The 16,144-nt window shown below is 36.8% G+C and overlaps 1 protein-coding gene across 3 annotated transcripts in view; it reads left to right on the top strand.

The window, feature by feature from the left end:
• Positions 1 to 7,749, top strand: part of NUDCD1 (NudC domain containing 1) — a 60,513-nt gene extending 52,764 nt beyond the window's left edge. For all 3 annotated transcript variants that reach the window (XM_036436799.2, XM_036436798.2, XM_036436800.2), the window contains 2 exons: positions 3,371 to 3,530; positions 6,103 to 7,749. In XM_036436799.2, the coding sequence (XP_036292692.1) occupies positions 3,371 to 3,530; positions 6,103 to 6,395 (453 nt within the window). In that variant the 3' untranslated portion in view covers positions 6,396 to 7,749. The remainder of the gene's footprint in view (positions 1 to 3,370; positions 3,531 to 6,102) is intronic.
• The last annotated feature ends 8,395 nt before the right edge of the window (positions 7,750 to 16,144 follow it).

Raw genomic sequence — 16,144 nt, 5'->3', positions numbered from 1 at the left:
ACGTTCAAAAAACTTCTGGTTTTTATTAGCAAAAAACTGAATCAGGTACGATTTGACATCATCATCATTATTGAAATTTTTACCATTCAAGGAGTTTTGTAAAGATCGAAACAAAAAGTAATCAGATGGTGCAAGGTCAGGACTATATGGTGGATGTGGCAAAACATCCCAACCAAGCTCCATTAATTTTTGCCGAGTGACCAAAGATGTGTGTGGCCTTGCATTGTCATGATGGAATACAACACCTTTTCGATTTGTCAATTCGGGCCGCTTTTCTTCAACTGCATTGTTTAATTTCGTTAGTTGTTCAATGTAGACATCAGAATTGATCGTTCGGTTGGGTGGTAAGAGTTCAAAGTAGACAATTCCTTTGTAATCCCACCAAACTGATAACAAAACCTTCTTTTGATGAATATCAGCTTTTGATGTTGTTTGAGTTGGTTCACCTGGCCTGCTCCACGATCTTTTCTGCTTGATATTGTTGTAAACAACCCATTTTTCATTGCCAGTTATCAGTCGTTTTAAAAATAGATCATTTTCATTACATTTCTTTAGCAAATCGCAGCTGCTAATGCGTTGCGTTAACTGTGATTCTTTCAGTTCGTGAGGAACCCATGTATCGAGTTTTTGAACATAGCCAAGTTGTTTTAAGTGATTTTTCAATGCATGTATGTGATACATGAAGCTTCTCTGCAATCTCACGTGTTGTACTGTGACAGTCCGAATTGATTATTGCTTTGATTAGGGCGTCATCAACTTCAACTGGACGACCAGAGCGTTTTTCATCTTTGAGTGAAAAATCACCAGAACGAAATTTGGCAAACCAATTTTGACACTGCCGTTCTTTTAAGGCTTCGTCACCATAAACAGCACATAACTTTTTATGAGCTTGCGATGCGTTTTTCCCTTTGCGGAAATAAAAAAGCAAAATATGACGAAAATGTTCCTTTTGATTTTCCATTTTTCAACGAATGCCAAACGAAAACTACAAAACAGATCAAAAAACTTTTTTTACTGATTAACAGCTGAATAGCCAACTATCAAATAACAAAATGTGTTTTACATTTGTACTACGTCTGCAAACCTAAAAATTCAACTGAAGCCATGTGTGTGAAACCCGCAATCACTTAGTTGCCGACCCAATAGAATAAAATATTTCTAACTCTAAGGTTAGATTAGCTTTGCTGGGAGAATTTTTAAATGACTTCCTACATAAAAATATTCAAAAAATATTTATCTAGAATATGGAAACAAGACAGTCTTGTTGGTGTATTTGTTTCTTATTGCTGCTGTAACAAATCATACTGTTACAAAAATGCCAGTTTATTCTCTTAAGTTCTGAAGGTCAGAAATCCCTAAAATTGGTCTTTGGGGTTGCATTCCTTTTGGAGGCTCAAAGGGGAGAATCCACTTTCTTGCCCTTCCCAACTTCTAGAGGTTGTTTGCATTCCTTACTTGGTGGGCTAAGCTTCCAGTTGCAGAGACAACAGTGTAGCATTTCCCAATCTGTCTCTTACCCCTCTGCTTCTGTTGTCCTATCGCCTTCTGTCTCTGTGACTCCCCTCACCGGTTTCCCTCTTGTAGCAATCCTTATTAGTACATTGGGCTCTCCTATATAATCCAAAATCATCTTTCCAGCTCCGGATCATAAACTTCCTCTTATCTACAAAGTCCCCTTTGCCATGTAAAGTAACATATTCACAGGTTCCAGGGCATTAAAATGTGGGCATGTTGGGGGGACATTATTCAGCCTGCCACAGGTGTTATACATGCATATTAATAATGTAACATAGTATGATATTAGGTATTAGAAATAATATCCATAATGTTGGGGGTTCTCAGTTTAAGCAGCTCATGGTTTCATGGTTGAACTGAATCTTGGAGAATAAGTAGGAATCCATCAGGCAAGAACAGGTGAGAGGAATTCCAGCAGAACGCTGTGTTAAGGGTATGGTAGAGTAAGCCATGTGATGAGTGTGCTGTTTTGTAATTAATAATACCTTGACTCTACTCTATTGGAGGAATGTGTAAGGGGTGTGTGTGTGAGTGGAAGAGAATGTCTAAGTCTGAGTAAGGGGCCCATCACAAGAGACCTGCATCTGCATCCTCTCACTTTCATTAGTGATCTCTCTCTGTGGTTAGCCTTCCACTTGGTGGTTCAGGGCCCTCTACTCTTTTCTCCGTTGTGCTTTGAAACATGAGAATTGGAGATTTGTCATTTTTAGTACTCAATGCATTCTTAAGGCACTTGGCTCATGAAAGTAAATGCATTATTATGAAAATATCATTTCAACTTGTATTTGTGTTTCAATTGTTCTTTTCTTCTGTGAGAGCCCTTGGTAAACAAGTGAGAATAGTGTGTGTATGGGGGGGGGGGTGGTTGGGGGTAGGAGGCGGGTTGAGTAAAGGGTATTACAGGGAAGAGAGCTGAAGCAGTATTGGGTCCACCAAGCTTACTATAAAAGGCCAGTGAGTTGGTGGTGATTTTAAAAATAAACCTGGCTGTCCAGGCACAGCACCATCAGTAAGTTTGAGAGCCTAGTCACAGCTTAATCATTTATTCTCCAATCTACTCTAAAATTCGTGGAAATCCGTTACTATGCATATCTTATGTTTTCTAAATTTGACTGATTTTTTGGTATTTAAGCATTTTAAACTGATAACATTTCTAATAAAGACTATCTTGTAACCTAGTTCCTTAAAAAGAAATATTCCTGTAGATGGAATTCAATTGAATCTCAACTTGATTTTATATTAAAATGAATTCCTTTAGCCATCAATATTGCAATAAAAATTAATATTCTTTGACATTGAGATTATAATTAAACAGTACAACAAAGTAAATAATTTGTGAACAGACAGATCTGAATTTGAATCTCAGCATTATAATTTTTCTGTGTAGCCTAGGACAAGTTATTCAAGCTCTCCAAGTATGTTCTTTTATCTATTAAGTGAAGATAACAGCCTTGTGAATTCTTTTTTTTTTTTTTTTTCATTTAAAAAAAAAGAAGAAAAAATAAAAAAGAACAGATTCTGGGTTAAATCTCAGCTCCAGGACTTAAGTAACTTGCCCAAGAACAACCTGGTATTAAGTTCTGGAGCTGAGATTTAACCCAGAATCTGTGTTTTTTATTTTTTTTTCTTCTTCTTTTTTAAAAATGTTTTTACTTATTTTAAGTGCCCAGTTACAGCCCTTTCCTCAACTTTAAGATGTGGATGAGCAATACCACATTTCTCCTAGGGCATGATGAAGTTTACCAGGTCAAGTATATAAAAGGTTTAGAATAGTTGTTGACATAAAGTGTTTTTGTCATCATTATTTTTAATAATTTGTTGAGTAACATGTCATTTTCGCCACTTTTTATTTTAGGTGAATCTTGGAAGCAACCAGTACCTCTTCTCCGTCACAGTGGACCCTAAGGAGATGCCCTGCTTCTGTCTGCGCCACGACGTGGACGCCCTGCTCTGGCAGCCGCACTCCAGCAAACAGGACGAGATGTGGGAGCACATCGCCACTTTCAATGCCTTAGGTACACGGCGGGGCTTTCTCCTTTTAAAAATTGGAACTGTCCTAATTACATTGGGATTGATTTCTGCCATACTGTGGTTGCTTGTACTATAGTTGATGAATGTCAGTGCTTTTGGAACAGTAGGACTAAGCTGTTTTATGCTTGTACAGAAGATCAATGCAGAATAGAAATCAAAGCGGTTAACTAAACACTTGAAATATTGAAATCATTTGTTTCAATTAAGCTATACCGTATAGAATATGAACAAGGTGTTTGACAATACCCTACTCAAGCATGTCAAACTCGTGGCTGGCGGGCCACATGCCTTCTTTAAATAAATGAGGCTTGCATGAATCTGGTATTCACATTTCTTTAGAGTACACTTCAAAAACAGAATTGCTCTGAGGCAGTGGTTAGCAAACTCATTAGTCAACTGAGCCAAATATCAGCAGTACAATGATTGAAATTTCTTTTGAGAGCCAAATTTTTTAATCTTCTTCTAACGCCACTTCTTCAAAATAGACTTGCCCAGGCCGTGGTATTTTGTGGAAGAGCCACACTCAAGGGGCCAAAGAGCCGCATGTGGTAATGTACATTAGGAGACATCTTTTATGGGACATAAGTGCAAAGAACCATTCTAAAGAAAAGCACTTAGGGAAAATGGTGACAAACAGAAATAAAATGGTATTTTCCCCTTTATCTTACAGAATAAATTTTATTTTTTTTTAAGCTAGATAGGGATGGAAAATTTTTTTTTTTTAAATATTTTTATTGATTTTTTTACAGAAAGGAAGACAAGAGGGATAGAGAGTTAGAAACATCGATGAGAGAGAATCATCGATCAGCTGCCTCTTGCACACCCCCTACTGGGGACGTGCCTGCAACCAAGGTACATGCCCTTGACCGGAATCGAACCCGGGACCTTCCAGTCTGCAGGCTGATGCTCTATCCACTGAGCCAAACCGGTTTCGGCGGAAAAAATTTTTAACTGCATAATTGTAGACTTACTGCAAGAATTGATTTTATATCAAAATACATTAGTATTGTATGGGAGACATTTTTTTACATGAATCAGCCACAATAACTGGTTTATTGAAAGGTTATTTTAAATTGGCAACAGAAGTAGAATTATGCATTTTGATTCCTATATGTGCACAGCCCTAGTGGGGAGATTTGTCAGTTATCTTTCGAGGTAATAATTTAGCTGTTACATTTGTTAATTCAGACTTCAAATGGATTTTTATGACCTGAAATAAAGTAATTTAGCTGCTTATTTCTAGCCTTTCCACTATAATTCCTATTTTTTCATTTTCTATCCACTTTTTTTATAAGAGGAAACGCTTACCATAATTTTCATAAGCTCAGAACCTCCATTTGTAATCCCCAGGTCCCCTAGTATAGAAGAAATGTGTTATGCTTGAGTTTAAGGTAAATCAACATTATAGATATTATATGCATTATTAATTTTGTCAGGGTTAGCCTGGAGAACTAATTCTAAGCTATTCACATAGGAACCTACATCCTGCTTTTCCTGCTCACACCCTGCTTAATGAGGAAAAAAACTGTTCATCTGTCTGTGCTCTGTGGTTCTTTTTCTCATTTATTGTTTGATGAACTTAATTTACTTCAGTGTTACATTTTTTATCTCATGTTACAGCTGAAAATCCCAATTTACATATAAGCTTTTTAAATCTATAAAGTTAATTGTTAAAAAGATTAATACTGTTGTGTTTTTTTTTTTTTTTTTAATATATATATATTTTATTGATTTTGTACAGAGAGGAAGGGAGAGAGATAGAGAGTTAGAAACACCGATGAGAGAGAGTCATCGATCAGCTGCCTCTTGCACACCCCCCACCGGGGATATGCCCGCAACCAAGGTACATGCCCTTGACCGGAATCGAACCCGGGCCCTTCAGTCCCCAAGCCGACGCTCTATCCATTGAGCCAAACCGGTCTCGGCAATACTGTTGTTTTTTTCAAAGTTTAATTAAGGGATGTCCTAATGAAATTTTATAAATTAGATACTTTTGAATGTTCTTTCACGTTTGAAGTGTTCTCAAGGTTCTACTTAATGGGAGCTGAATTACAACAAAATTCTGTTGTAGAGTTGGTAAAAATACTAGCACAGAAGTAGTAAGAACATATTGTGCATATTAGTACCTTTAGGAATGAGGCCTGCATTATGAAATAACATTACAGTGGTAGCCTATTTATTAAGAAAAAAGAAAAAGATTGTGTCATGACCCATCTGTGACTGATGAACTCAGTTATCTAATTGGCATTTAAAGTTATATTGGCATGTTTCTAGCATTTAAAATTTTAGCTGTTTAGTGTTTTAATTATTCATGGATGTCAGATGGTGCTATATAGTTCCTTTCTTGAAGAGTTGAACACCTGTCTACTTTGTTCCTTAGGTATTAAAGCTGTATTTTTGCACCAGCTGGGAGAGATTGATTGTGGCTAATCATTAATAGTTCATTGTTGAGTATTTATGGTATATCTTTAATTTAGGCATTTTAATAATGAATCACAGCTTTTCTCTTTCTGTTTAATATATAGTTTTTCTCTTGTTTGTCTTATTTGTTGGCAGGCTATGTCCAAGCATCAAAGAGAGACAAAAAATTTTTTGCCTGTGCTCCGAATTACTCCTATGCAGCCCTGTGTGAGTGCCTGCGTCGAGTGTTCATCTACCGTCAGCCCACTCCCATGTCCACTGTACTTTACAACAGAAAGGAAGGCAGGCAAGTCGGACAGGTTGCTAAGCAGCAAGTAGCAAGCCTAGAAACCAATGATCCTATAGTAGGTTTTCAAGCAACAAACGAGAGATTATTTGTACTGACCACCAGAAACCTCTTTCTAATAAAGGTGCAAACGGAGAACTAGTTACTCCACCATGCTGGCTCCTCTGTGCTGGGGAGTAGGTGTCAGTGGTAGGGAAGGCTGGGCAGTTACTGTAACCGGTTAAGTTTTCATATGTTAAAAAAATGATGTTGTATTTTATTTTTAAAAAGATATTGGAAGTATATCCAAGAGATTATGATTCTATAAAAGCTATGGAATGAAGCTGAAAATTTAGAGAAATTGGCTTCTGTAAAAAACGTAGATACCATTAGCAGTGTAATTATTTTTTAAAAGCAAAAGCTAGAATCTTTTATATGAAAAAATGTACAATTCAGTGTTTTAAAAATAAAAATATTTATCGTGTACTCTTTGTTTATTGACATCATTTCTATGTTCTGTACCTATAGAATGTATAGGATAATAGTAAAACTATTGATGCCTGTAAATAATTAAATGAACTTAATAGCTGAGTTAGAAGGTGAAATATAAGAGAAGTCTAAGCAGATCCTAATATTCTTAAGTGTGTTTTAAGTCACTAAATTTGTGGTAATTTGTTAGTGCAACCATAGGAAACAATTTTATCCCAAAATTAATTCAAAATGGGTCAGAGATCTAAATGTAAAGCCTGAAAAAAACTATGAAACTTCTAAAAGATAACAAAAGCAAATCTTTGTAACCCTGGGCGAAAGGTTTCCTGCATGAGACCAAAAGTGAGATCCATGAATGAGAAAATTGAAAAACTGAACTTCATCAAAAGTAAGAAATTATGTTCTTAGACAGTTTAGGAGAATGAAAGACAAGCCGCATACTAGAAGAAACTTACAAGTGCATATCTGATAAGGAACTAATATCCACAATATATAAAGAATCTTCAAAACTTAGTAAGAAAATGATCCAATGAATACTTTAATGGCCCAAAGTATTAAAGAAACATCATCTCAGATAAATGAATGGTAAGTAAGCACATTAAAAGTTGCTCAACATCAGTCATTAGGAAATTGCAAAATGAAAGCACAATGAGACATTACCACATAGCTACTGAAATGCCTCAAATTTAAGATTGTTCATACCAAGTGTTGAGAAGGATACGGGGCAATTGGAATGCTTATACATTGCTCGTGGGAATGTAACATCGAACCACTTTGGAAAGCAGTTTGATAGTTTTCTGAAATGTTTTACACACATCTGCCATTTGTGCCAGCGACTCCACTTACCCAGTCTCTTACCCAAGAGAAATGGAAGTACATGTTCATATATAACAGCATTATTTGTAATAGCCGAGCCTGGGAGCAAGCATCAGCAGTTGGTGAGTGGACAAATACTACTATGTCGTGATGTATCCATGCAATGGGCTGTTTCCTGACAATAAAAAGTAATCAAGTATTGATACCACCAATATGGATGAATAACAAAATAATTATGCTGAGTGAAAGACCAAAGCACATACTGTATGACTCAACTCATATGAAAGTCTAGAAAGTACCAACAACTTTCTACTGATAGTAACGTTAGTGGTTGCATAAAAGGGAAGGGTCAAAGGAAGCATTTTGGGTAAAGGATATGATCATTATCTTAATTGTGGTGATAGTTTCAGGAGTGTATACATAAGTCAAGCTTTGTTAAATAGTACACTTTAAACATGTACCGTGTTTCTCCGAAAATAAGGCCTAGCGCATAGAAAGATAAGACATCCCCTGAAAATAAGACCTAGCACAACTTTGGGAGAAAAAATTAATATAAGACACTGTCTTATTTTCGGAGAAACGGGGTAGTTCATTTTATGTTCATGACTCCTTGATAATGATCTTAAATTTTTTTTTGAATTTAATCCATTTCTTCTTCTATAGGTGCAAACATGTTTTTCTTGTTTGAAATATCATTTTAGGACTTTTTATATTTTGGAAATAAGCGTCTATTCCTTTTTTTTTTTTTTTTTTTGTAGCTATACCATGATTTCTATTAAGACCATATATTTCTATGTTGCTGGCTCCATCCTTGGCACTATCACATAAAGTTAAGCCAATCAGTACTTTGCATTTCCCTGGTCATGGAGACTGGTTCATAGGTGGCCTCTTGACCCATATAGGACCAGTGATTCACAATGAACATTTGCTGTCATTGCTGATACAAAGACTTACAGTAAGGTGAGGACCTCTCAAAATGTGGAACCAACAGGGATGGAGCTAAGAGGCTGTGAGAGAGAACATGACCTTGATTACACCATCTAGTCCTTCCTGGAAGTGCTTAAATCTAGATCTTAATGAATCTTCAGGGTAAGATTCATTAAGTTCTTTTTTGCCTAAGCCAGTGGTTGTCAGCAAACTCATTAGTCAACAGAGCCAAATATCAATAGTACAATGATTGACATTTCTAAACTTAAACCATATAAGTAGGTACATTGTTATTAACTTAATTAGGGTACTCCTAAGCTGACCTTTGCTAAAAACTCAAGGGGCCAAAGAACAGCATGTGGCTTGTGAGCTGCAGTTTGCCGACCACTGGCTAAGCCAATGGGTCAAAAGAGGCCTTATTCCATGGTGAAAGTTATTTTGATATGACACTCTATCCTTCGCATACTTTTATTTAAAGTGAATTAAATGTTTTATTGATAGTATCAGTAAATAGAGATTTAATAAATAAATTACAAATGCTTCTTAAAGGGGGAGATTTTTATCCACTATGTATGTCTATGAAAATGTAAGTATATTATCGTTAATATATACCTATGAAAATAAATTTATAAATTAACTTCTTTGGTGCCAGAGGGGGGGGGAATAAAATATTTATAGGATTTTTTAAATCCTAAAACTATTTTCTGACTGACATTTTGCATATGCCCACACTTCAAATCTTCTATTATAAATGATTATATTTTTAAGCCATTTAAATATATTCTACAACTGATTTTTTAAAAAGTATTTTGAGATTCAGCTCTAATGTTTGCCAAATACCCAACATGCAACTCTTACTCCTTGAATAATGTTACCAGATGAATGTTGAAGAAGACTGAGTGTATTAATATTAAAGCAAATATTGCCCCCTCATCTGCCATCTGCTTTTTCTCAGGAAAAATGTTATTCAGCAGGGGACATTAATTCAGTCACTGAAATCATGAAAAGAAGCCCTTGGCAAAGAAATTAAATTTTCAGGTTCTTTACTAAATAGCAAATATGTATTCATTGGGTTTTGTTTTGTTTTTCTGTCTGCAAATATACACATCACTATAGAAAAAAAGAGAAGGATGAGTATATCTTAGATAGAAGTACCAGGTCATAAAAGTATGAAGTGTATTCTATAATGCTGGTATAATTGGTTCTGCTGGAAGGTTTATTACCGGTGCTTCAGGAACCCAACTGGGAGCGGAGAAAAACTGCTGGCAAGTTAAGAACAATATGGAAATTTTTTGTGGAAAACAGTCTGGCACTTCCTCAAAGGGTTAAACACAGTTACTATATGATCTAGCAATCCCATGCCTTCACACATACCTGAGGAATAAAAACTTGTACATTAATGTTCATAGTAGCATTCTTCATAAAATACAAAAGTACAAACAACCCACATGGATAAGTGGGTAAATAAAGTGATATATCTATACAATGGAGTATTACTCAGGAATAAAAAGAGAAAAAGTACTGCTCCTGGCTGGGTGGCTCAGTTGGTTAGAGCATTCTATGCACCAAAAGGTTGCAGGTTTGATTCCCAGTCAGGGCACATACCTAGGTTGTGGGTTCAATCCTCTGGTTGGGGTGGACAGGAGGCAGTCGGTCAATATTTCTCCAATTGACATTTCTCTCTCCCACTCTAAAAATCAATGAAAATATATCTTTGGGTGAGGATTAAAAAAAAAAAAAGAATGAAGTACCAAAACTTCCTACAATGTGTATGAACCTTGAAAACATGCTAACATGTGGGAAAAGGTCTAAAAATAGGCTATATGTTGTATGATTTCATTTATATGAACAAGTAGATCAATAGAGAAGGAAAGCAGATTGTTTGCCAAGGGCTGGGGGAAATATGGCGACTGCCAATGGGTATAAAGGATTGGGGTGAGTGATGACAAAAATGTTCTAAAATTGATTTGGGTAATGGCTGCACAATTCTGACTACACTAAAAATCATTGACATACTTTAAGTAAGAGGATGGAGTGGTATCCTATATAATAAAAGGCTAATATGCAAATTGACCAAACATTGGAATAACTGGTTGCTATAATGTGCACCGACCACCAGAGGGCAGACATTCAATGCAGGAGTTGCCCCCTTTTGGTCAGTGCGCTCCCACAGGGAGAGTGCCACTCAACCAGAAACCGGGCTCATGGCTGGCAAGTGCAGCATTGGTGGCAGGAGCCTCTCCCGCCTCTTCAGCAGCACTAAGCCGTCACTGTGAGAGGGTACAGGCTGGGCTGAGAGACCGCCCCTTAACCCCCAGCGCATGAATTTTGTGCATCAGGCCTCTAGTATCTTAATAAAGCCATTATAGAAACAGAATAATGACATAACAAGGCTAAGAAAGCCTCAAAAAGCATCTCCCATGCTAAACATGTATATATTTATGGATTTTTTAAACAATTGGTATTTTTACCTTCATCTTATTGAACTATCTTATTTTTAAAGAAAAAAAAATTTCTTAGTAGGGGAATTGTTAATAACCAAGCTGTTCATATAATTTTATTGGGGGAAATGGATTAGATAAAGTGGTGATACTCCCTCTTCCAAAAGCAAGTGAACAGTTATTCTGTGCACTGTAGGATCTTTAGCAGCATCCCTGACTTCTACCCACCTGATACCAGCACGCTTGCCCAATTGAGATAACCAGATGTCTTCAGACAATGCTAAACGATCCTGGGGACAAAATCGGCCCTGGTTGAGAATCACTGTAATAAGAGTTTTGAGTTTATGAGAGAGGACAAGGTGGAAATAAACTTGGAATATAAAGTTGAGGCCAGATTGGTAAATCCTTAAATACCGGATTAAAGATCTTTGAGTTTAATTTGAAAATAGGGAACTATAGGACATGTGGGGCTGGGGAATAATGCGATTAAAGTAGTGCTTAAAGTTTCATCTGTAAAAAGTATGTAGACTAAGGAGAAATCGGAGACACAAGTCCAGCAAGAGAGCGATTATAATTGTCCTTGCAAAAAACAAAAGCGCATGAGAAACTGAGCTGGAGTGTTGACTATGGCAGTCAAGAAGAGGGGACAGATAGGCAATGTTTGTAGGATAAGGACATGGGAAGAAGATATGGTGCAAGTCTTTTATCATGTACTCGGGAGGAGGAGCAAGTTGTAGAAGAAATACGCTGTCTTTCGTTTGGAACATCCTTGTGTTGAAAAGTCGTCTTTTAAATTTCCTTAAAAATTTTCTACAAGTTGAGGACAGAGAATTCTATTTTGAAATGCAAAACCAAACAATACCTCTTGGGAACCTAATAATAGAAGATAGACTACTGATAATATCTTATCCCATTGGGAAAGTTACCCATTTTTCTAAATGATAGGTTGGAATCTTTGCCTCAAAGTGCATAGGAGCCACTCTAAGGCAAAGTGGCATCTAGAATTCTATTTCTTAAAGGTAATAAGAATTACAACTAATACATGTATAACACCTACCACATACCAGCCACTGTTCTAACACTTTACATAACTTTTCTTCCTTAAGAACCCTATTATTACTTTTCAGAAGAGAAAACTGGGACACAGAGAAGATAAGTAGTCTGCCTGAGTGATACATTAGTGAAATAGCCAGTAAGTGGCAGAGCCCGGATTAGAACCAAGCCAGTACAGACTCTAGTGAGCTTTTAGCCACTTTTTAAAATCTGCTTTGCACACACAAATAGGGACTTGTCCACATCCTTTTTGATGATGGTGATGGTGATGATGTCCTAACTCATATGTCCCAAGTCTAGAATTTTATGGACTTTTGGGCCCAATTGTATGTCTCAAATCATTGCTCTTCTTTTGCTGGCTGGTTAACTTTTCTTGCAGTTCTTAAGTGTTCAGTATCTTCAAAGGCAGAGGCTTTTGGGAAGTGAATGATTAAAAATATTCAAATCAATGGGAAAGTTTGACCTATGATTTTAGAAACGCATGCTGTTACCCCATGCTTGGTGTTGTGGGTCTAGAAAAATTCCATTGCGATTTCTATTGCACTGATTTTTAATCCCTTCCAAATGCACGCTTTGTAACGGTTTCCCCAGTGACCTGATGAGTGACCTACCCCAGCTGTATGACAATTCCTAATTAGGCCTACGGGAGTTAAATAGTGTGGTATAATGAGAAGAAAAACTGCTATCCAACTGCTTCTGAACAACCTGCCATCTGGCTAGGCATCCTTCATAGCTTTTTTACTCTATTTTCTCCAAGTTTTGTTTCTCTCCCCCCTCCACCCCCCCTTTTTTTTAACCTCCCTTGATGTGTTTGAATTCTCAAGGTATCATTTCAACCTATGTTGAGTCCTGGGCTAAAAAGTACATATTTATTTATCCAATGTCCTTACTTCACAAAGAGAGCATGCAGCTAAGCTTCCTGATCTACCCAGTGTCCATGTGGCTCTAACAGAGCAGGAGAGAGTGTTGACATGTTTGCGAAGCCTGCCCACTGTGGAGCTGGTTGTTGTGACAGATTTTTGAGATGAGCGGACTTCTCTGGGAGGGCTATAACTAGTGGTTTCCACGCACTCCTGGTAGGCCTCTAGAATGATAGGCTAAGAACTGACTCATTGTAGAGAGTTCAAGAAAATTGTGGTGCAAGCCATCTGTCCCTTAGCAAATGTTCTCACTTTGGTGGTAACAAATACTGATCCTAAGTCTGACAGAAGTCTGTGAAGGCCAGAATGTCAACTTTTTAAATGAATGTGAAACTAGAAACGACATTCAGTTTCTTTATGGTCATCACGCACCAGATATGGTGGGTTGAGTCAGAAATGTTGCTGTTTAATAAATACGAGAATTCACAACATTGCCGTAAGCACTAAAAGTTGTTGAATAATAAGCTTTTGGCCAGTATACTCCCTAATGTTCTCCGAGAATTGTATTTTAAAACCACATTTATAAACTGTTATATAGTGATATCATTATTCTGCTTTCACCCAGACAGAAGTAATGTGCTAAATGATAGCATTCTCTAGATAGTACTCCCAAGCTGGCTTTCCCATGCTGGACTTTAGAATCTCAATTGCAGTAGGAATCAGAGAGAGATAATTAACTTGGTCTATTTGTTGTGTTTGTTCCCTAATACAACACAAGCTTAGCAGTGCTGAAGGTCAGAAGTACCAGGTGAATATCACTGGGCTAAAACCAGCCGTAGGGGAGATGTGTTTCCCTCACTCTTCCAGTGTCTAGAGGCTGCCCAGCATTCCTTGGCTCAGGGCCCTTTTCCATCTTCAAAGCCAGCAAAGGTGGCCCAGTTACTCTCATGATAAATTACTCTTGACACTGACTTCTGCCTCCCTCTTCCACTTTTAGAGACCCTTTTAATGGCATTGGGTCCACCCAAATAATCTAGGATAATCTCCCTATCTTAAAGTCGGTGACTTAATAACCTTATTTCCATCTGCAACCAAGTGCTTCTTTGCCTTATAATATAACATATACATAGGTTATGGGGATTAGGATGTGAATACATTTAGGGTTGGGGACATTATGCTACCTATTACAGCTGTCCAAAGCCTGCTCTCTCGAGTTATATGAATTCTCATATAGATATGAAAGGGTGATGCTTTTTAAATTTATATATATATATATATATATATATATATATATATATATATATATATATATAAAATCCTACTTGAAATATCTAAAAACAAACAAAAAAGTGAAAATGTAATACTGGTAGAAATATTTGCTATAATTATGATTACAAAATCATATATTGAAATTCTCATACAAATGGATAATAAAAATTTAAGGACCACCCTCAAATAAAAAGAAAAATAGGAGATCAGTCACATTTCAAAACAATCTCTGGAAGACAGGAATGGGTAGTGGATTGATGAACCAGGTAGAGAAACCAGTAACACCCATACACTCAGGAAGCTATTGAACACAGAGGAGCCAGTTTACCGAAACAGAACCCTGTGGAGACTCTGGGCTCAGCTGCTCAGGTGGGAAAGTGAATGAGGCTGAAGTCAGAAGGATTAATTAAATGCCTATATATGGGCCAACTGTACCTATAGAAGCAGAAGCAGATGGCATTTTCCAAGGCAAAACATATGAGGCCCCATTTCAGGGGGAGAAAAACAAACAAACCAGAACTTAATTGTCTGGAGGCAACTGAGGCTTCTGGTGAAGACTTTGGAGCTTCCAAACAAAGTGTTTCTAATTCTAAAATTGGGGCCGATTTGCAACATCATGACTGGTTCTCTGTTGGCTTACAATGAAATGAATTATACTAGTTGGCATGCCCCAAATTTCCTTATAGGAGTTCTCAGTCAAAATGTTTATGCTGGAGAGAGAAACCTAGCTAGTAAAAATACCAAGATACTGAGAATTATAGAATATTCCCAGTGGCAATCTGTCCATTTGTTTTAAACAAAAATAGATAATTTGTGATGGCAAACGTTGTAATGGGGAGTCACTGAACTGTAATAGAAGAGAATTTCCCAGAAGTGAAGAAGAAATAATTTTCAGCCTAAAGGACCCAGCTAATGTCTAGGAAAATAAGTTTGGAAGGACCCACATCTAGACTGTGTAGGTTTTTTCACAAAACCAAGATTAAATGATGATGCTAAAAACCTCCAAGACAAAAAACACATAAATCACAAGAAATTAAAAGTCATACTGATAATTTTTTTCTAACTGTATTAGAGTATAAAATATTAGAACACAAAACTTTGTCATAAAGTTATTTTCAATCTAGAAATTTATACCCAGTAAATTATCAAAATTGATAGAAAGCTCAGGGCAAATAGGTGGTTGATCTCCAGCTAAAGTCTAGAATTCTTTTGGTACCCATTTGAGATACAAATACACTGAGTGGCCAGATTATTATGCATTCAGAGGTCATACTAATCTGGCCACTCTGTAGAGGGAACAGGAAAAGCCAAGAAAGAGGGAACAGGAAAAGCCAAGAATTTTTTTTTTTCTCCTGCATTTAACTTCTCAGAAAGTTAAATATTTTCTTAGGACATAGCCCAACAAAATGAGAGCTAAAACAAGAGAATAAAGCATATGATATACTAAAAGCAAATATTGATAAGGAAGGGACTCATGAGGACAGCTGTGTAGCAGGCTTAAAAAAGAGTTAGCTCTTGAGCAGTTAGCTCCCAATCCAGTGAGAAAGAAAAAGAGAGATGCCTCTGAGAAGCGAGCTCTATAGACTGAAATCAGTGAGCTTAAGAAAAAGCTCAAAGTATGCTAAATACGCAAATAGAATTCCTGAGCAAAATAAGAAATTTGAGAAAAAAGTCATCATTCAAATGGAAGGCTATGAGATAGATGGCATGAAGTTAAGCATGTTTTCTCTTCAAAGGGCCCAGGGTCAAGCTGTTGTACTCATAGAGAAAGAAACAAAAACCAAACAAATTACTTGGGTTTTTAATGAACAATGCCTACAGTGTCATGAATATTTAAATGTTGTTCACTGGGTCTTAATTTTTAAAGTCAACCTAAAGACAAAACAAAGAAGACTTAAGTGTGGTTGCCAGAATTAATATAAATATTGATCACTTTGTTAAGAGGTAGCGGAAAGAGGGTGAGATATACACTGAGTGGCCAGATTATTATGTTCTCTGAACGCATAATAATCAGGCCACTCAGTGCACTTCCCTTGAGTATCTCATTTATTTGATAT

Source organism: Pipistrellus kuhlii, unplaced genomic scaffold (assembly GCF_014108245.1).
Source record: "Pipistrellus kuhlii isolate mPipKuh1 unplaced genomic scaffold, mPipKuh1.p scaffold_m20_p_14, whole genome shotgun sequence".
Taxonomy (NCBI): Eukaryota; Metazoa; Chordata; class Mammalia; order Chiroptera; family Vespertilionidae; genus Pipistrellus; species Pipistrellus kuhlii.
The sequence above is the reverse complement of the archived record's forward strand: the minus strand, read 5'-3'. Positions and strand labels throughout refer to the sequence as shown.